The 21,600-nt window shown below is 40.2% G+C and overlaps 1 protein-coding gene across 2 annotated transcripts in view; it reads right to left on the bottom strand.

The window, feature by feature from the left end:
- Nucleotides 1-21,600, bottom strand: part of GALNT7 (polypeptide N-acetylgalactosaminyltransferase 7) — a 74,028-nt gene that overhangs the window by 12,872 nt on the left and 39,556 nt on the right. The window contains exons 3-6 of one of the 2 annotated variants that reach the window (XM_056346867.1): nucleotides 11,471-11,637; nucleotides 5,329-5,459; nucleotides 5,002-5,081; nucleotides 2,948-3,130 (exon numbers count right to left, since the gene is read on the bottom strand). In XM_056346867.1, the coding sequence (XP_056202842.1) occupies nucleotides 2,948-3,130; nucleotides 5,002-5,081; nucleotides 5,329-5,459; nucleotides 11,471-11,637 (561 nt within the window). Of the gene's footprint in view, nucleotides 1-2,599; nucleotides 2,783-2,947; nucleotides 3,131-5,001; nucleotides 5,082-5,328; nucleotides 5,460-11,470; nucleotides 11,638-21,600 lie in introns of both variants that reach the window. The other variant, XM_056346860.1, reaches the window with a different exon arrangement.

Raw genomic sequence — 21,600 nt, 5'->3', positions numbered from 1 at the left:
TACCGCTGCCATATGAGACACTTTTCATTATACTCATGAAATTTTTAAGAGGGCCTGGATCGAGTTGTACAAGGTCTCCATTTTGGTTTAGTTTTTTTTTTTTGTGTCTGTTTTGTTTTTGTTTTTGTTTTTTTTTAATGGCTTTGTAAATCCCTCCATGTATGCCAAGGTTCAATTAGCAAGTTTTAATGCATGAAAAAGATGTTGTGGTTTAGATTAGAGCATTTTTTGCAGAATGGCTCTAACAAAAATTCTTCGGTAGCTTGCTCACACTGACATAGAGAGTAGGATATGTTAAGCCATTTCCAGCACACATACCAAGCATTTTTCACCTGAGGATAACTAAATATATAAAAAACATAATGGGTACAAGCTGGAGACCCTATAAGTTGGCAATAAAAAAAAATAAAAGGAAAAAATGCATTATTTCAGACTTCAGATGATCTGCAGCACTGAAAGGAGCAAGATCCAAGAGTCCACCTCACTCTGGTGAGCCAAGTAAAACACAACTGAAATATTCCTTCATGACCAAATTATTGAGAGATGGGTCACTTCTAGTACTATTCAGTCTCTTCATTTCAATAGATTTTTAACTTAGTGGTGCTCCTTTTAACAGCAATGATTACATATTTTCCTTCTGCATGTAAATGTCTGGAGGAGCACTGCTTAAGAAAAAATAACCCATAGGGTTAACATATATCCCCCTCCACATAGCAGGGGCAGGGGAACAACAAAAGAGAGTTGCTGGGTCTATCAGCTGAGTTAAATATAATGGTTATCAGTTTAGCTGCTCTCCAAATCGTGTGATCAGATGCAGTTACTACTAAATGTCCCCTTCTGCTTGTCCACCCACTGTATTTTCCTCCAACACTGCTTTTGCATCGCTGCGGTTCAAAGGGTAGGAAGCCAGCAAGCACAGCAGGGAGAAGCATGTTGCATAGCACAGCCCTGTGGCTTTCCTGCATTTTTGGTTTTCCTCAGCACCACAAAGACCTGGCAAATGTAGTGGCCTCAGATGCTGAAGTTTCAGTCTTGGTCTCCAACGTGCTGTCAAATGTGTTAAAAAATACAGTAAAATCTGCATAAGCTCAGTAGTTTATTTTATAGGATATGAAGAGGTAAGCCTAGTATTACGGAAAGAAGGATTCAGTCCTGGGGCAATGCTCACATTACAAAAAGTTTGTTTCTGCTTTTTAAGCTGCTGAGGGTTTTTTTGTTTGTTTTCTCTCTAAACTAAGCAATCCTGACTATGGTTTCAGCAAGACTTTTACTTGCCTTGGTATTGCTGCAACAAAACACATACAGCCTGGACATAAACAGATGCAGGGAATGTCTCTTTTTAAAAGAAGCACTGTAACTCTGAAAGTATTATTAAAAGTAAAGTCATCTTTTAAACCACTCTGAGAACATGTGTTCTGTGTTTCTGGGAACAGTTTAAAGGGTTTTAAGACCTGCTTGGATGGTAAACACAGAAAACAACAGCAATGTTTGAAATAGTTTATCCCTCTCTAAGCAAATATTAAAGTTCCAATGTGGACAGCCTTGTCAGAAAATGGTAGTATTTATACTGTATACAAAGCAGATCAAAGCTTCATAACTTCCTCGCATGTGTTGCTATTTTAGCAGAGAACAATCATGGGTGAGGATAGGGAATTACCAACATCAGTTCTTACAATGTTTAAATCATACATACAAGCAATAGAAGACATTAGATTCTGAAGATGTGAGGATTGCTTTCAAATGTAATAACATGATTAGTTAAGTGTGAAGGGGAAAGTAATAAAAACCAGCAGAACCACAGTCTCCCAGTCTTGAAAAGGCATCCAGAAACCCTAGTTTCTAAACTAGGGTTTCTAGCCAGTTTCTGTTTGCTGGGAAGAAAACATACCCCACTACAAAGCGTAAGAAAAAGGTGGGACTTCTATGAAAGTTACTGGAATTTTCCCAGAAAATAAGGTGGTGGGTTTTTCTTTCTTTCTTTTTTCTTTTTTTTTTTTTTTTTTTAATGTTATGCATTAAAATCCCCAAACATACTGAAACCTTAGAAAATATCTAGCCAAGATTCTTAAAACAGTATGCTTCTTTGTCAGATGTGAACTATTATGAAGCAAGTGGGAGAAGTATGACAAAAGGGACTTTTTTGGTGCACATGCATAATCCATGAGCTGTATGCATGCATCAATCCATGACAGCAGGCTACAGATTTTATGCATTACTGGCTATTATAAATACTCACAGCATGCCTGTTATTTCAAATCAAATGGTTAAACAAGCACTGTTGTTTCCAACGCTACTTTTAAAAAAATATCATAGCTAAACAGAGTTTTCCCTGGAAATAAAGTCATACAGTATTTTATTTTGGCAAACAAAACCCTGTCATTCTAATGTGCACCCCATTAACCACACAAGAGCAGGAATGGAGAGGCAACCCAAGGTAGCAAAGGTATTTTGAGCAAACAGCTGTGGCAAACAGGTCTGATTAAACAAAGCAGCTGGCGTGGTTAGAAATAAGATTTTCAGGCTAGAAGTACATGCAAGTTTTAGTGGATCAATATTGGCTTCAGAAAAAAAAGAAACAGGTAAGTGATTTAGTGATTACCGATACGGTTCAGTTTTTGTCTTTCTGCTTTCCTTCTCTCGCTTGGTCAAGGGAACCCTCTTCCATAGCATACTCCAATCCCACGCTCCTCTAGCAAACCCATCTTCGTCACCACCCCCTTGCGGCACAATTTTATAAGTGTTGCCATCTATGACATCTATAAGTGGCACAGTGCATGTGGTTCTGCAGGGTGGCGGATGGTGACAGGGAAGATGCAGTTATGTGCAAGGACCCGCATGGCACACGTGCACCGACCGTAGTTCATGGGAAAAGAGGGGGGGAGGGAAAAACGAAAGGGTTTAGACAATTATTCGTTATGATTCACAGTATGTAAACAGTTCTTTTTACCGATAAGGCTCAGTTTTATGTTTTCGTTTGGACTTTTCCTTGTGGCTTAATGGAATTCGTTTCCACAGCAAACTCCAGTCCCAGGCCCCTCTGGCAAAACCATCTTCATCCCCACCTTGTTGTGGCTCAATGGAATAATCATTCCCATCTATGTAATCTATTAGAGGTACAGTACATGTAGTTCTGAAACATTTATAGAAGGGAAAGAAAGAGCAAAATACAATTTCAGAAGAGTAATCTCTCTAATCTGCAATTTACACCATTAAATATTAAGCTCATAGAGCAGCGTACATAAAAAGTCACTTGTAAACATATTAAGAAGTGAAGCCTCATTAGAAGAAAAAAAGAGAAAGTCCTTTCTTTATGTTGTTTTAAGAGGTTCTGAAAGCAGAAATGCTTTCAGGTCTGAATTTAGGTCTGAAATGCTAATATATCAACTTGTTTATCAGTACTTTTTCCTTTATATGTACTTCTTGACATTGGTCTTCTAACAAAGCACTGCTGCAGGCAACAGAAGAACTCTTAGAAGGCTAGGGTTCTCACAGTATTACTATTTCCTGTAATTTCTATTCATATCAGATCTCAGCTATCAACATGTACGATAAGCTCTTAGCTTTTACTAGTGTAAACATGGATTTTCACTATTCTGTGCTATTCAACTGCCCTGTAAATCCAACCTCACAAGATAAAAAAACATTACTGGTGCTCTCCTGGCAGCAGTCTTCAGTAGAATTTTTCCTGTTCGGTTTGTAACATGCTCCTTATTGTGATCTATCTCATACAATATTCACTAAAGAAAAGACATTATCTTGTTATTCTCCCCAGATTTTCCAAATGAGTTTCACAGTGACCAAACCTGGAGCATTTCCATCTTTTTAAGTCAAATCCTGTGGAAAGAAACGTAAGCGTGCGCATGGAAGAAATGCGCATGCTGTGCTCTTCTTTGAGGCAGAGGCAGAAGCAGCAGCACGCTGCATCCAAGGTACCAGGGCTTGGAAGAAGGCTGCTGAGCGCTGCCCTCTGTCATTGTGTGCCTCGGCATCGGAGGTCCTCCTGTAATCTCCCCTTCTGTGGGCAGTGCTGAGGAACGCCTCTAAAGCTGCCTGCTCTCACCGGCCTTTCTTAAGTAAAAGAGTAACACACACTTGATGGAAGCACACAAGCATTTCCATCTCTCTAGAATCCTGGCCCAAATAAGAGTCTTGAAGCTGAGTTACAGCCTTTAAAACACACAAAAACCAGCTCTTCAAGAAGGTTCTGGTAGTATAACAGGTTAACAAATAGTTTTTAGGACTAAGCAGTTATTGTATGGGATTGAGGAGTATAAACAAGCACATGGTTTCCTAAACACACATACTCTCTGACCACACAAGCTAAGCTCGTGGTGGCACCCAGCAACAACAGCATTTCAACAGCTGGAAGCAATGAAGGCCCTGGGGATCCCCCCCCTCTGTCACCTCTTGCAGATGCCACTGCACAGCGCAGGCTTTTCCACCACGGCCTCCTAGGCGTGCGCCTGGGCTTGTGGCAGAGATAGGCTCAAGCTCTGGCCTTGGTTCGCTACAGACAACGCTCCAAAGCACTTCAGAGGAAACAAGTAAGACCATAGTGCAAGACCAAATATGAGAAAGTTATAAAACTCTTGCGATCACAGGGTCTTTAAATCCCCCTTAAATCAAAACACTTACTGCTATTTTTGCTCTACCAATAATCACATTTTTGTTTATTTTGTTTAATCAGGCCCCTTATTCAGGCAGACGAGAACATTTTTATCAGTTCCTCAGATTACTGCAAAAGACAAGAGCTTTACACTAAGCAAAATATTCAGTATGCCTATTAAAATACACTAACCGGAGTTTTTTTGCCTGACTTTTCCTTCCTCCTTACATAGCTTTTATGCTGGGAGATACAATCATCATATAGCAAATATTGATATAGTTTGATATAGATATATATATTGATAAGGGTGTAAAACATATTTGAAAAGTGAAGATAGTTACTGTAACTCTTTCTTCCTAAGAGGCCAGACACTGGAAATAACAAAAGAACATTACCTGTCCTTAGATATAGGAGCTATAAGTGGCGCATACCAATTAATTCCCACCTCACAATGGGCATCAAGGTAAACCAAAACCTTCAAATGAAAAAAAATAATTATATTTCTGTATACAAGATAAGAATGATTTAATTAAGCATATTTACATTGAAGTACTTTTATATTATAAGCAAAAAAAAGATTAAATGAGTAAAATTAATCTTTTCTTAAAACAAAGTAAATAATACAATACTACGTTTTAACATGTCTCTTTGAACAGAGAACCACCACCGCCTCTCCCCGTCAAAAAAGAAAAAGACAGACTTGTGTGTGAACTGGCTCCTACCTGTCCAAGTTTAGCCTTCTGGGCTCCAATGCTCCTAGCTTGGATTAAACCTTCTCTCCTCTCATTTCGAAATACCTTTACAAGGCCATTCCACTGCTTAATATACTCATCCAGCCTCTCTTGTAAGTGTGCTATTGAGTAACAGAGAAAAACAATTATTTTGGCGAGGTTTAATAATAAACGGTTTTGTACTCTTAATATAACCCAAATCCAACTCTACTTAAAAATGTCTACAGACATTAAGAGAATCTTTAATTGAACTGCTCATACCACTGCTCACAAACAGTAAAACTGAGGAGATCAAGACTTGGAACTCTCTGACTTCATGGCACGGGTTTGTCTCTGGCACATCTGAAGAAAAAGCAGCTGAATTGGTTGGCCACGCCACAGGGGACCTGGATGGACAATTCCCAGCCACTTCAGTACATCACATAGTGGCTTTCAGGTCTTTGTCTGTATTTTAACCAGGCAGAGAAGTTTTTACACTTCAGCACATGGTCTTTCCTCATCAGATAATGCCACATACACAGTTGCAGGCACTACTTTTCAGTTAAACATTTCTCTTCACTCACTTGCTGCCTCGCAAAACTTTCTGTCAGTCTATTAAATCTGGAAACCTGAGACAGAAACTCACCACACTCAAATTATTGCCCTCCTTCATCTAGACCTGTTCCCTCTTGGGGTTGGTGTGGTCTTTTGCTAATCTTCTAATGAAATAAGAGTAACTGGAGGGCCAGAATTGCAGTGAACGAGCTGTGGCTCATCACAATGATGAGACAAGAAACCTTTAGCCAAAGGGAATTGGTCAATAAAGGGATGAGTAACCGCATAAGAATCAAGACGGGCTATGCTTAAATGGTTACAGATTTGTATTTGCACATTGTTTTTTGCCAAACTAATCTGGAAACCACATTCCTACCACACAATTTGAAAAAGAATCCTAGCGTTGCATAATATTTTTGCACAGATGATTCTGTTGAGAAAAGTCACAAAGGCAGAAGGGCTGGCAGTCAGGCGCTTGTTGTTTGAGGCTATGCTGATTTAGCTACTGGTGTTCGTTTAAAATCTATTTTTGTACTGAGAGGCTCAAAAGAATTGTCTACAGTTTCTGTTTCTCTCAGTTGGGAACCAAAATAAGCCACCTAAGCTACAGCTGAGGCAGTCATGCACTGGCTTGCACCCGCTCCAAGGGGCTGTGAGACGCCATGCCTGTGCTGATCTAACAGCAAGAGGGGATGTGCAGGGTGAAAGGAGAAGGATGTCTCTTTCAGCAGCAACAAGCCATCAGGTTGCTTCCCCAGCAACATTTTCTGCACCCTGAATGAAAATGATTGAAGTCTGGAGCTTGCTGCAACTTACATTTCAGTATGTTTTATATTCTTGCCAACAGTATCAAAACCACTCTAGTTCAAACAAAAGCTACATGTAAATAATGGATGGAAATGGTATTTTTTGGAAGTGAAGTTTCCAAACTTGAAAATTCAGCAATTCTACCAGAGAACAATCTTCTGAAACCACTATCTTTTAATATTCTTACTGTAAGTTTTCTCAACCAAAAGTTCTACATATCCTCTTCTCCTTTCCCATGCACATTTACAATTTCTTTTGTAAATACTTGTGCGTTAGGAAAACTTCAAGGGTACATAAATATCAAACAAGAGAAAAAACAGTTTTATCCCATCTGCTGTACAGAATAACATGCCATGTAATAGATGTAGAATACATGATATGATAGCTGTGATATACATTTTTATAGGATAAAATCAACAGAGTTATGAGGTCATGCTGAAGTGGTACTAAGAGAATCTTTATACCACACATTATTTATTCTACAAATTCCAAGTACATGTTACAGAAGGGACTGTCAGGAATGCTTTAAAGATTTAAAACCTAAAGCTATTTCCAGCTCTCCTGCCTATGACGCCAAATGTTTTAGTTATCTAATGTTCAACTATGTAAGGCTCACAGGGAGCTGTAAAAACCTGTCATATTGATTGTGTAAAGCTTTTCTACAGTACAAGTCTCAGGACTTCACAGTCCATTATCCAAAACTGTGCCAGGGTTAGCAGCAAGTGCTATTTCCCACAGGAAAATGGAATTTTCTCTCTCCCTCATACTACAAAGCCTGCATGACAGTAGTGTATAAAATCCTGATCCTGATACAGTAAGAAACAGTGTTTGGCCAGCGGTACATTTTGTTCACCTAGAACACTTATTTATGGTATCTGTCAACAGCTTTAAGCACTCTGTTTTTTTGCTTAAAAATGTATATTTCACCTTTCAAAATATTATAACCATCAATCTGGTCTCCCGTTGTTTGGGTTGCTCTCTCGCGCCTCAGTGCATGATTAAAGCACGAATCTTGTGTTTTTTAAAAACACATCCTTTCTCCAAAAGATCTTAGGCATTGCAGATTACAAGGCGAGGAGGCAGAAAAAAGCTTTTTTTCCCCTTGACACACGAATGTCAGTTTGAAAACTAGAAAATTGGTGTCAGAAATCCTCCCAGCTGCCTCCGAGTTTCCTGTACTGTAACACTACTAACGTGGGGTGCTCAGCTTTAACACAAGCACTGTTCACAAGCACAAACTGCTTCAGTTTCCCCACTGCAAGCACTGTTAAGTTAATAAAATTAATGTTACCTGTCTGAGCTTGTTACTTCCCCTTTGGTTATCTTATGTGATGCTACATCAGTGGGAAATACAGACAGCAATCAAGAAAAAATAGGTAAATGCAAAAGGTGGAAAAAACTTTTAAATGCTACTAGGAACACTGGTATTTGCCTCACACTCACTCTTTACAGGTGTACGGGTTACAAAAGTGAGCTGCACCAACTGAGATATGGACCTCTATGCTTCAGAAAGAAGGAACACTGGTACCTACACACATAACAAGTAGTCCTTGAAGACCTATCTACACAACTGTATTTGTAGGGAGCTTCAGAAAACCTGGTGTTATGAATTCTCATTGCGCTTCCAGAATAGCTGCACCCTCCGCACAGCTAGCACTCACAGCAAAATGAACTGCTTCTACAAGAAATACAAGAAAAAATAAAAACCCCCTCCTCACGTACAGCAGTGCGGCCACACTAACACTGCGGTAGAAGATGCTGCAACACTTCTTGGACTCCTAGCATGCATTAATACAGACATCTCCACTGAAAATATCAGAACTAGCATCATTTGATTAGCTTGGTGACATCTTCTTGTTACTATTCCCTTTCTGTTTTGACAAAGGAAATTTGCCTGAGCAGAATTCAGCACATGTCTCCACACAGTTCTTCACAGTCAAACCTCGCTGTTTGCAGAAGAGATTAAGGAAGGAAGGGAGAGCGTCATTCAGCAAAAAGACTGCTCCCAACTGACTTTATACAAAGAATTACAATGAAAAGAACATTTTCCAAGCACTGCAACTGTTCTTCCCTGTAAGGCATAACATATATAGGCTTCTATGCAACTGTTAACTCCCTTCCGATGAAAGAGCATTTCTTATAAAGGACAGGCAGGGCTCTTTATGAGCCAGCCTTCAGAAGTGTTTGCAACTGCTATGCTCCATTTTAATTTCATATCGCTGGAGAAGGTGCAGCTAAGAAATACAGACAGCCCTGCTGAGTGTGAGCAAACAGCTACCCAGTCCAGCAACTGTGTCCCTCAACACTGGTCTCAAAGAGCGTTAAGATCCTCTTTGTTGGGTAGAAAGGCAGATATGACGTGGGCAGTCTGAAAGCAGGTGGGGAAGGAGAAAATCCTGTATCTGTGCTGTCAGCACTGCTTTTCTTCTGGCTGAAAAAGCAAAAAGCCACCAGCAGCTCTGCCATGATTAAGAGTGTTTGTGTTTTGCAGCTCTCCTAACAACTGGAAATCTCTTCAGGCGGCTTGGCACGCTTCACAGCCTGTATTAGTTCATGCTTCTCTCCGGGGAGAAAGAAGTGGAGCAAGATTCTACTGTCTTGGCCATTTTTCATCTAGAATGCAATTTGAATTATTGAAATTAAGTTAATTATGTTTACCAAGTAATAGCCTAAAGCAGTCTGAAGAATTATTATAGCGAAACCGTATAGTTGCAGCAAGGTGTTCAGAGCCATTCCAGTCCATGCTTGTTTTCCAGTCACTCATACATGAGAAAATTGCATCTTGAGCTTTCTTCACTGAATTTTATGATTCAGGAAAGTTATTTGGGAAAAAGAAGTGTGGGAAATACAGAGACAAGGGTCTGCTGGACGTTAGGTCCAGGTTAGCTGTATCTGCTAATTATTCATATATGAGTAGAATGCATAAGTAAATTCTGTATTTCAAAATAAATTTCTTGAAAAATACTGCCTTTATTTAACAATCGTCATATATTGGAAAACTGTAGAACAAGTTGTTACGCCAGACAAACTCATTCCATGAATTACATACACATAGCACAGAGTCAGCTACAACTCATGTGAAACCCAAGTACTGAGTCCAACTATTTGTAAAATCTGGTAATTTTTCTAGAGACCATCAGTGTCACAGTTATTTTATACACCTAACTCAGACCCTGAATAGCTCTAAAGAAAGGCTGTGATCCCAGCTGAAAAGGAAAAACACAGCACATGTCTGCTGACTGAATTATTAAAATTATATCTCTTAGGACAGAAGATATTTTTGTTTTATAGTGTGTATGTATATCTAAGCAAAATTCTCAACAGCTGTTAGAGGATACAGGAGACTATATAATAGCATTCAGTACCTTTATCAGACTAAGTCAGATATAGTCAAGTTCACAATACAAGTAACTTTTCCTCTTCTGTAAAAACAAACAGAAAATGATACCTACCTACCTACAGGCATGATGTAAAAATTAACATACAGTAACTATTTTTAATAGTGATTTGTACTGAAAAAAGGCAACCTCAACTATGTGGTGAGTTCAGTTTTTGACTTTATAGTGGGTATACCTGAAGAAAACAACTCCTCCCATGAGGCGGGAACTGGGAGAAGCTCAGATCACTTGATAAAATGGGGAGTTTCAAAACAGAGTCATCTGCTTTCCACGCCACTACCCAATTCAGCTATTATAAAAAAAAGACGGTAAAAGGAACATACCCTATGCTGCTGACCAGTTCAAACTTGCCTGTGCTTCTACAAGCCATCATTATCACTGTCTAGAAGAGACTGTCATCCTGCACACTTGAAGGTACGTTTTTATTTATGCATCTACTCTTCTCTGTCAACTTCTATTCAAGAACTATGCTGCAATAAAGTGTTGCAGAATGTGCAGCTTTGGTGCACTTTTCCAAAATTTGTTTAAACTTTAAAACCAGACAGATTTCCTGCACATCAATCACCTTGTATCTCTTAGCATACCACTTTCAGTTTTTCTCTGTAGTCAGCCTTGATTTGCATTAACATTGAAGATATCACCATTAATGGAAAAAAGTCAGTGTATGTTTATATTTATAAGAATCACACATAAATACATACATTCTGACTATAAACCAAGACCAGAATGTATATTACAAACGAAGAGGAAAATCTCTGGACTTCTGAAAATGTTGATATGCAGGACTCAAAGAAAGGCAGAAATTAACACATACTTAAATTCTTAAAAGCCCCTCTCCCCAATAAGAAATAATAAACACCTTAATGTGATGTTAAATTAAAGAATATTGGAAATTAAAAAGACATTGAAAGTGAATCAGAATAGTGCAACAGCCTAAGACACATTTTCATTATAATAAAATAATAATAAAAAAAGAAATAAAGAAGAAAGGAAACTGGATTCCTATATGGAATAAGGAAAGAAATTATTCCTAACAGGCTTAATTCAAACTCCTTCAATACTCTTAAAACTACTTGTTTTCACAAGAGCTAAGAAAGGTACTAGCTACCCCAGCTTTCTACTATATACTACTCCACAGCTGTGGTAGAGAGCCCACCACAAACCCTGTATTTCAAACAGCTGAATACACACAAAGGATTGCCAGTTTTGTGAAAGCTATTCATTGGAGAAGAGCTTTCCCATCACTGAAAACTGAAAGGACTGTGAAGAAACAACTTACTTTTCTTGCAGAGTCAACTCAATCCATGGCAGGTAATAAACTAAAAGGAAACTTTTTAAAGGGAAAAAAAAAAGTTTCCTTTTTTACAAGTAGTGTGTTAATATTCCAAGTATACCTTTGTTGCTAAAATCATCAATCAGCACAATTTCTGCCAAGTATTTCCTTGGTGTTCTCTTAATGACACTGTGGACTGTCCTCATGAGCGTGGACCATCCTTCATTATGGAAGACAATGACAACGCTGGAGGTGAGCAGGTTATCATCATAATGCCAGTATTTGCATCTGTAAAAAGATAACGATTTTATTAGTTTTCACATCATAATTTACAGAATTGCTTAACACCACCTTTATGTAAATTAAATCTTCACTGATGGCTCTCCTTCGGATTGAAGAGAAACAGGATATGAAAGGTAATATAGCTTAAGTGTATCACAGAGATATGAGGCCCTCAGAGGAGCTTGCTTCCAGCCAGCGAGCCTTTTTTCCTCCTGAAGGAGGTAGGATGCAGCTGGTGAAGAATGACTCCTGCTTCAACAGCTACCTGCTTCCTCCTATGTAGCTGGATGGCATTGCATGGACCCTGCTGAGACACATCCCTACCACAGCACCACAGCTGCCACCTTGCTGTTTGTGCAGCCAGGAGAGAACACTGGAAGAAAAGCCCCAAACTGCAACTGTTGAGACCACAGAATCATGGAACGGCTTGGTTTGGAAGGGACCTTAAAGATCATCCAGTTCCAACCTCCCTGGGCAGGAACACCATCCACTAGACCAGGTTAATATTTATTAATCACATTTATCAACAATGGATTTAATTTGCAATTGTAACATCTATTTTCCCATCTGCATCCCTAAATGAGACTGTTCACCGTCTCCCTAATTACAACCATTCCAGGTATTTCCTTACCTGGAAGTCTCCCTACGTGATCACTAGCCCCTTTTCCAACTGTGGTAATACAGTTGGAAACCACCAAACCCAGAGACATTGCACTTTTGATTTCAATGGGCCAAGACTTCCTTTTTTCATCTTTCATCAAGTGGAGTCACTACTAGAGAGAATCTGACTTTTCAAAGACAACCGTCATGCATTAAAAAATTATTCATGACAAACAGAAACTTCTGTATGAGGCTGAACAAGGCTCAGTGCCGGGTCCTGCACCTGGGTCACACCAGCCCCACGCAGCGCTGCAGGCTGGGGCAGAGCAGCTGGGAAGGGCCTGGTGGGAAAGGGCCTGGGGGTGCTGGGTGACGGCCGGCTGGGCAGGAGCCAGCTCTGTGCCCAGGTGGCCGAGGAGGCCAACAGCATCCTGGCCTGGGTCAGAAACAGTGTGGCCAGCAGGACTGGGGGAGTGATTGTTCCCCTGTACTGGGCACTGGTGAGGCCGCACTTCAAATCCTGTGTTCAGCTTTGGGCCCCTCACTGCAAGGAAGACACTGAGGGGCTGGAGCTTGTCCAGAGATGGGCAACGGGGCTGGTGAAGGGTCTGGAGCACAAGTCCTATGAGGAGCAGCTGAGGGAACGGGGGCTGTTCAGCCTGGAGAAAAGGATGCTCAGGGGGGACCTTATTGCTCTCTACAGCTGCCTGACAGAGGCTGTAGGCAGGTGGGGGTCGGTCTCATCTCCCAGGTAACAAGCGACAGGACAAGAAGAAACGGCCTCGAGTTGTGCCAGGGGAAGTTTAGATCAGATATTAGGAAAAATGTTTTCACTGCAAGGGTGGTCAAGCTTGGAACAGGCTGCCCAGGGAGGTGGTGGGATCACCATCCTTAGAAGTGTTCAAAACCGTGTAGATGTGGTGCTCAGAGACACGGTTTAGTGGTGGACTTGGCAGTGCTATGTTAATGGTTGGACTTGATGATCTTAGAGGTCTTTTCCAACCTAAATGATTCTATGATTTTAAACTTGCAGACAAGCAAACTTCCGTAGTTATATTTCTCTATATACAATAAAAAGTTTAAATACGGAAAAGCATTCATGTGTTTGAAAAATATTACCTTAATCACCAGAAATCTCAAGTCTGTGAAAATTAAACATGGAAAGAACTCACGCAGCAGATCTACAGGCATTCAAAGAACATTTCTTTGGTGAAATGGGACATATTTCACTTATTGTCAGGGAACAGCATCAATAAATATGTATTTCTCACCCACCAGAAAAAAAAGAAATTGGTAGAAACATACTATTAATTTTGGTCCTGTGGGAAAAGAAAATTAGAGAATCAAACCAGTCTATAACTAAGCCTGATCTAATAAGGCATTTCTTCTCTTAGTCAGGCATGCTGTAAGCAACCTCTGAAATGGCACGATCTCTACTAGTATGGTTTACTAACTAAAATCCTCCAGCTCCAATGTTTCTATGCCTGAAGTAGCTGCAGCTACTCATATTTATAAACTGCCAATATACAAGTGCTAGACTGTTTAAAATGCATAGTTCGGGCCACTGCTGCCTTCCTTCCATAGATACCTCTCAAAAGGCTTCAGCCGATTACAGAATGCAATACTTTCATTTGTAGCACAAGCATTTAAGGCTTAAGCTGTCGACAACTTACTTAGTGATTTGCAGATATAAAATGGATATGCTACTTAGGTGTAAAGTTGGCTGTGTGGAAGATTTTCCATCGTGTGTTTAACAACAGATTAATAACAGAACCATGTTGCTTTACACATATATACAGCTGGATAAATTCTGGTGATAGAATTATGTTAAAATGGATGAAAACGGGGTGTTACACGTTCAAAATCGGTGTGCCAGCTGAATGCCATTCAATAGCTCCATGTAAAATGTAGTGAAAATTAATAGCACCTTTTGCCTCAAAGGAGAAGGCAGTATCTGATGCAGGTTGCACCATGCCGCTGACCTGTACTTTCAGCAGTTTAGCTCGGAAGTTTTTTGCTCTCCAATTAAAAAGACAGACAGCTAAAACATTTCAGACTGCCTTCAACAAGAGAAACAAAGCAAACCCTGCAAAAATCCCCAGATCTTTTGGTTGCTTATTTCTCCCACTTGCTGCAGTATCACCAAGTCACATTTAAGAACAAAATGGTGAAGAGCGTAAGAATGAAAGTCAGCAAGTAACTTAACATAATTCAAAAAAGCCAAATGTATTACAAGAGCCTGAACTGAACAACACATCTGTGAGCAATTTATAAGCATTTTTTGATCTGTATTTAATACATTTTTAAAACATAAAACCAGAGGTCTAGACAGGCTTTTTGCTACATATCCAACTTAATCTCCTCAAATCTGTCAGCACATTTCACCTTTTAAACTTGAAAAATCACGTGTTGCTAAATGTGCCATTTGCAAGCCATAAAAGCACTACATTTATACCTCTAGTAAGATTATACTTTTAGCTTTTTCCAGAGGCTTTATTTCACTTATTGGACAGTCCACAGACTGACTCATCAAGCCCATAAGCTCCAAGAGACTGCAGTAACTCCTATGCACAATCTTGTCTCTCATCTTGCATTGAGAATTAGAGGTCTGAAACATGGTAGTTGTTTTAGATGTGGAATTAATAAATATTTTAACATCTGTGGCAATTTTCCCCAAGAAATGTACTCAAGTATTTGAGAGACAAAAATCAGGAATCTCCACTCTCATTTCCTTCATATCCACAGGGAAGGAACCAGGCAAGAGCCCTTCTTCAGTGGAGCAGCACTGACATCCAGTGGTTGGCAAACCAAATACCAAAAAAACATAAAAGCATTTCCCTTGTGTTTGAAGCTGAATTTTACAGTACTCGTTTCCCTGTAAGTTTTAGGCACCAGAAAAGGTAAATAAAAAGCCTGAATTTCCAGACTCGCGCTTCAGTTTTAAAAGACAGGGTCAAGTAGATATGGGCGTCCAGGCAAAATCTGCAAGCTGTTGAAAACTGGCACAGGCAGATTCAAAGCACAAAAGGGGCTGTGACAAAGAGGATTTAAATATGTTTGAACCTCTAGCTTCATCCCCTGGGTGCTATCCTGCCCACATACGGTAGCATGGTGCCCTTTTGGGTGTAGCCTGCCGGCCAGCTGTGCTGATATGCTGTGAACCAAATGAGTAAACAGGCTCACTTCCAATTATTTTGCTTACCTGTACAGCTGAGAGGATGGTACACTGCAGAAGATACGCAGGAATGAGAGGGTAGCACCCTTAAGCTAGTCTTGCCTCTAGGTGCTTCACATGACTTTTCCTGGCCCCTGTAAAGCGTTATTGTATGGGGCAAGGAGCAGAGGAGCAGGCGCCCACAGATCTGTGAAGGGCTGGCAACACCCTCCCAGGGCAGTGCTGCAGGAAAAGCAGCTCTTTGCTTCTTTTCCTCAGGGAGCAAATAGGTGAAAGGAATCAACACCTTTAGTCCATGAATAAAAACTCCCTGTCTCCGAATCAGCACTGGTATTATGGAGCAGAACCATGGAGTGATGCATCACTGGAGCGTGAAGAAAGCTTTCCGAAGACACAGTAATGATCTAATGGAGAAACACGGTGAGTAACATTTCTTCTATTAGTGTGCACACTTGAGATGTGAGTTAGTCCTACGCCCTTCTCCACCCCTCAGAAGGCACAGTACTGTTGGAGACCACGCCACACCAACATCCCTGTCCCTCGATCACAAAGTTGAGCACCAGCCACAGCAGGAGAGGAACCTTTTTACAGGGGACCCCTCTGCAGAAGAAGCTAGACATCTGGGCTGCAGCACTCCTTCGCTTGGGGAAATTCTGCTTTTAGCTTTACAGCTTTGTACTTTATTCATTGGCTTGCTCTTACTGATATCCCACGGCCCCACAAACGTGATCGTCTATACATGCTCCAAGGACTGGATGACCCTTACAGTCTCCCCGTTAGCAAGCACTGCAGTTGCAGATGTAGGCTGAAGTCTCCTTAGGCTAAAATAAGTCAAGGCTAGAGGCTGCTTCTCTTGAAAGAGTGATTCAGCCATCAAGCAAAAATGCAAGAAGGGAACAAGACAGCACCTCGAAGACAATTTAATGGTAAACCCCAATCAGATAAATACTTAAGAGGGCAAGATTTGGAGCCAGCAGAAGTACTTCTCACGTCACCCTGAATTCCTAACTTCCCCAGCATACCAGCAGCTAAGCTCCAGAAAAAAGTGAGCAGTATTGGGCCCGTAATGGGACTATCTAACCAGCACCTGTGCTTACCAAAGGCACATTCAGTCCCCTCTCTGCATTTTAAAGCACTGTACTTGTGAGCACAGACCAAAATGTAGCAGCACAGATTCCTTCGAGACAAGCAGCTGCCGTTGCATTCTTGTAACAGCTCCAGCAGTTTCAAGCTGAGAGCTCTGAATCACTACAAAGCTGAAGGTCTCAATTTAGCACTTACCCTGAAATTGTAAATGACATAAAAATAATGGAATCTCTCCTCTCCATTAATAAAACTGTTCACTATTCTAAATTGTATCTTATTTCATGTTTATTTAAATTGGTATGACATTCATAGTGAAATCAATTATCACTACTGATAATTGCTTTATAGCGTATGAATTTTTCTCACTCTTTGAGAAAGTCTAGCACCAGCAAAGCCCAAAAATATCAGGGGCTCTGTTTCCATTTGCAGCTTCCTTTTCCAGTAATCCCTGTTCTTACCTTAGGAGGAGACAGTGGTTCAGCACACAGCGTGCTGTTTACATACTTTGATACTGAGTTCAGGGCTGCTCGTTATTTTAAATCATAAATTTATAATGATTACTGTAGTAAACTGCATCTACCCCCTAGGAAGATGGATGAGTTTCTCTCACAAAACATCTTCAATAGTTTGCTCATCTGTGTGATTGAGACCACCAAAGTCCTAGCTGAGAGCGGTTGCCTGGTGCCTGCAAGCCAGAGGGAACATTGCCTAAGCCCAGAGTAGACAGAGAACTGGGCATTTTGTTGTTAAGGTAAGACTAACTAAATCTAATGTTAATACTGGATTTGCTACCTATGAAGCCTTTTAGGGTATTTTCATGCATCATCAACATCAATATAAGATTAAAGTAGTCAACTTACAAAACAGGGGTTCTGGAAGAGAAGTGAAATGACAAACCAAAAAGGACAGTTTGATAAGCAGAGTAATTTTTTTTTATTTGCCTTCAGCAGACAGCAGTAAAATCTCTACTACACGCTACCTAACAGCTTAAACCTATGCTGAAACAGCATTTTCTATTTTTACAATACCTAAAAGCTATGTTAGTTTCCATTCCTGTAGTAGCCTATATGACTGATTACATAATTATAATAGTATATATAATATGAAAATATATTATATAATTATAATTTTGTTATTAGTGCCCCTGGAAGCACAAGCTACATCTCCTATTATACATACCCTATCATACCTCTGAAAGTGCCACAATCCAAACTCTGGGCAAGGTTTGCACAGAGACCTGGCTAATAGGAAAACTAAAGGAATAAACTTTGCATTTTTCTTTTAATCACAAGATGCTTGCCCACAGTTATCACTTGCCCAATACTGAAAAAGTTGAAGCAATAAACACCATAGGGCAGGAGAGCTGGGGCAGCTAGGTGGCTACACTAAATCCCCTTCCTTGGGGATGGGGAAGCCACCTTACAGAGAGATGGAGCCAAAGCCCTCTTCTTTCCTGTTTTGGTTTCAAGTGGCGCAGTACCTACCTCCCAGCACACCTCCAGTCCTTCTGCAGCACCACGGCACACTGTGCACTACTGCAGGGAGGAGATGGGGCAAGCGGATCACTCAGCACCAGCATGGGACATCGCTGTGCGTCAGCTGTGTCCTCAGAAAACACTGATAAGAAGCTACAACACGCTGCATGCAGCAGGTCTCGTCATTTCTCTGTTGAGGTGGGCACTAGTTTAGGAAGTGACGGCTTGATCCCTTTGCTTATATACAGCTCAGAGAAGTCTAGGCTGTGCATAATTTTGCATTTATCAAACACCGATAGGTTTTACCTGATAAACAAAAGGCTAGAAAGAAGCTTGGAGCAGTGGGCTTAGTCCCACAGAAATACTTCGTTTCTACCATGCCTTCCTCATCAGATACTAAACCTTGAAGTTCCTGCCCATGCTGAGCTGGACTGAATTACATCATCCAAGTTTATTTAAATGCTTTACCACAGTAAGTTCTGGTTAACAGGAACAAGACAGAGCATAAGAAGTTTATTTAATTTTTTAGTCTCACATTCAGATTACAACTTATTTGACAGAATTCTTCCTCTATTTGCCCCAAAATTTCTATGATGCAAGACAGCAGCTGGAGGGTTACACAAGCAGCTGCAGGAAACCTCTCAGACTTTTCTCTGCCTGTTCGTCTGAAGTCAAGGCAGAATTTAAATATACTTGAGACACTGCACTATACATTTTTGCTGGGTAAGATGTCCTGTTCAGAGCTTGATCTTCTTATTTCAGATGTGCACACACACTGAGGTAATTAAATCCAACTACAAGTAACACACCTGGTGCCTCTGTCAACTTCTTTGTACTCTTTGGGTGAACTTTTTCTTTGTTGAGACTTAAAATCTGAAATGCTAGCATCCAACACTAAAGAGACACAGCTTCACTATAGTTTTCACTACTGGGACCTGAAACATTAACAGAAAATGCTTGGTTTTGCTTTAAGGCCAATGCCTGGAATTCAAATCTTTCCTGACCACAAGGAGATGCTCTGACAATACATGGCTAATTCCACTTTAAACACATTTTTTTTCCTCCAGGAGTCTTGCCAGCAGTAAGGCAGCTGATAAGCTGCAGTAGAAAGCCAGCCTTCCTGATTCAGTGTGACGACTATAATTCACCTGATTCTCAACCCCAGCTCTCATAGGGGTGCACAAAGATTTATGCGCATACTATAAAATTAGTTTTCTTGGTTACAGTTCCAGTGTACTATGTGACACTTGAATAAAAGATTTTCCCAAGGTGCCATGTGAAATGAAACCAAGTCCCTAATGCTCCATTTCCGATGACACAGATACCAACAGTAATTACTGAAATTCTTCATATAACAGTATCAAATATGTAATTTGCACAGTGCTATAATTAAGGAACTAATCACATTCCTGAAGAAATAAGGCTCCACTCTAGAGCTTTTCTATTCAATTCTCCTTAGCTACAACAAGACTGACCAGACAACCAACTACTTACTGTAAGAAAATATATTAAAATCACATTATTTGTCCAGAGCAAGAAAACCATCCATTTCTAATGCATAGCCAAAATTCAACTGCCTTAATTTATACCCTGAGTAACTGTTTACAATTAAAGATTTCTGCATTTTTTTTGACTCAAGTCCAGCACCAAAATTTTTCTATACAGTTTGATATTTTTAAATAGCACTTGGACCAACCAAAGAGTCCAAGCTGTCACCACCAAACTATGACAGGAACAATACCTTTACTAACAGCTCTGCATGTGTGTATTTTTAAGTCAAGTCAGAAGTCTTTATTTTCGGCAAGAAATCCCTCCTCTGCTTGTTCTAAAACTAAAAATAAATAAATAAATAAAACACCCTTCAAAACAATGTACAATTTTTAATTCCCTTTCTCATTCCCTTTTGATTTGTTTTATAAAATGTTGCAAACTGCAAAAACAGTTGTCCAAAAATACATTTCTATACACAAGGAGCATTGTACTCAAGCAAGGAAGAGTTACTCTTCCAGGTTTTTCAACAAAAGCTAATTGCCAGTTGTTCTGTTTGAAGTAAAAAGGTGACCCATGATAACAGATCCAATTATTCAAGTACAAATTTGCATGGCCCAGGGGACATGCCTTGTAACAGCAATAATGTCATTAAAAAGGAAAAGTCAAACTGGATAATCCGTGGAAGGAAAAAACACTTAAAAATATTTATTTTGCCATGATCAGACTGATAGATGTGTGTGGGCGATGCAGCTGAAATTCTGGCTCACGCTGGTGATCAGACAGCAGTTATCTAATGACATATTGAAAAAAAAATCCACTAAGAGATTTATTTGTCTCATGCCATAAACATTCACAGAGAGTCATGATGCTTCCTCTCCCTGTCAAACTACTCAGAATAAAATTCCTGCAACATTTGTCAAAAGAAGCTGTCAAAAAAAAAAAAGTAGCTTAAATAGTCATAAGACTAAAACCCTCTGGGTCAGTGAGAACAATTTGTAAGCAAGTCGTGTGTGGGTTGGATAACAGCAGCGTATCAAGCCTGACCAAGGCATGTTGAGCACTGATCCTTTCTTGCAGCCAACAGTTAATTACCCTGGCATGAAATCTGATCAACTGTGTGAACATCCCTGGCTTAAGGGCTCTACCGTAATATAAGTTAGTAAATAGGACAGATAAGGAGTTTCACAGAGATCTCTTACAACATACTTCAAGAAAATGCTTCTTGACTTAAATTTCAATCCCAAGTCGACTTAAATTCCAACCCAAAGGCAATCAGCATGACTCGAGCCCAACAAAATATACCAATGGAAATGGCAGAGGCAGACTGGAGTCTTCTACTAAGAAAGCAAACTTCATAAAGGAAAACCTGCATTGCTGCTTAGTGGTTTTGAGATAAAAGACACTACAAAGATTCTGCAACTAATGCATTGTAGATATGTATTTTTTAGAAATACTGAACACAGTTTCTTTGGAACAACTCACATTGCTTTGGTCTTGTATAACCAGATGTAGCTCTTGAAATGAGCCATACACCAGACAGCTTACTGTCACAGCTCAACACCCATAGTCATCAGCCGTTTTGTCCGTCAGACAGTTTTCTGTCTCTTTTTGATTTCTTCCAACAGAGGAACCATTACTTAAATGTTTGCTAACATCTGCCATGAGAAGTTCAAGATTTCAGGTGTTACTTTGCTAAAAGTGTCCCAGGAATGGCTTCTTTGAGCACAACCTCCCCAAAATGCATGAACAGCCCATCCCCACATGCAGTAAGTCAAACAGGCACAGCAGAAAGCCCAGCTGGCTGCACCAAGAACTCCTGGAAGGAGCTCCAATGCAAAAGGGAAGAGTAGGGAAGGTAGATGCATGGACTGGCTACCTAGAAGGAGTACAGAAATACTGCCTGAGCACTTGCAGAGACAAATAAAGGCAAAGCTCCAGTGAAGTTGAGAACCATGAGATGGGAAGGGCAATGAGAAGAGCTTGTAGGCAAAAGGAACACTAAAGAAAACACAGGTTTACTGCTGAATGAGATGCAATTTGGTGTCAAAGGACACTGAAAAAAGTGAGACACCCAACACCTGATTTCCCTCAGTCTTCACTTGCAAGGTTTGCTGTCATACCTCCCCCGTCTGGGTGTGTAGT

This window comes from Falco biarmicus, chromosome 1 (genome assembly GCF_023638135.1).
Source record: "Falco biarmicus isolate bFalBia1 chromosome 1, bFalBia1.pri, whole genome shotgun sequence".
In the NCBI taxonomy this organism is placed as follows: Eukaryota; Metazoa; Chordata; class Aves; order Falconiformes; family Falconidae; genus Falco; species Falco biarmicus.
This window is presented reverse-complemented; position numbering and strand designations above follow the sequence as displayed.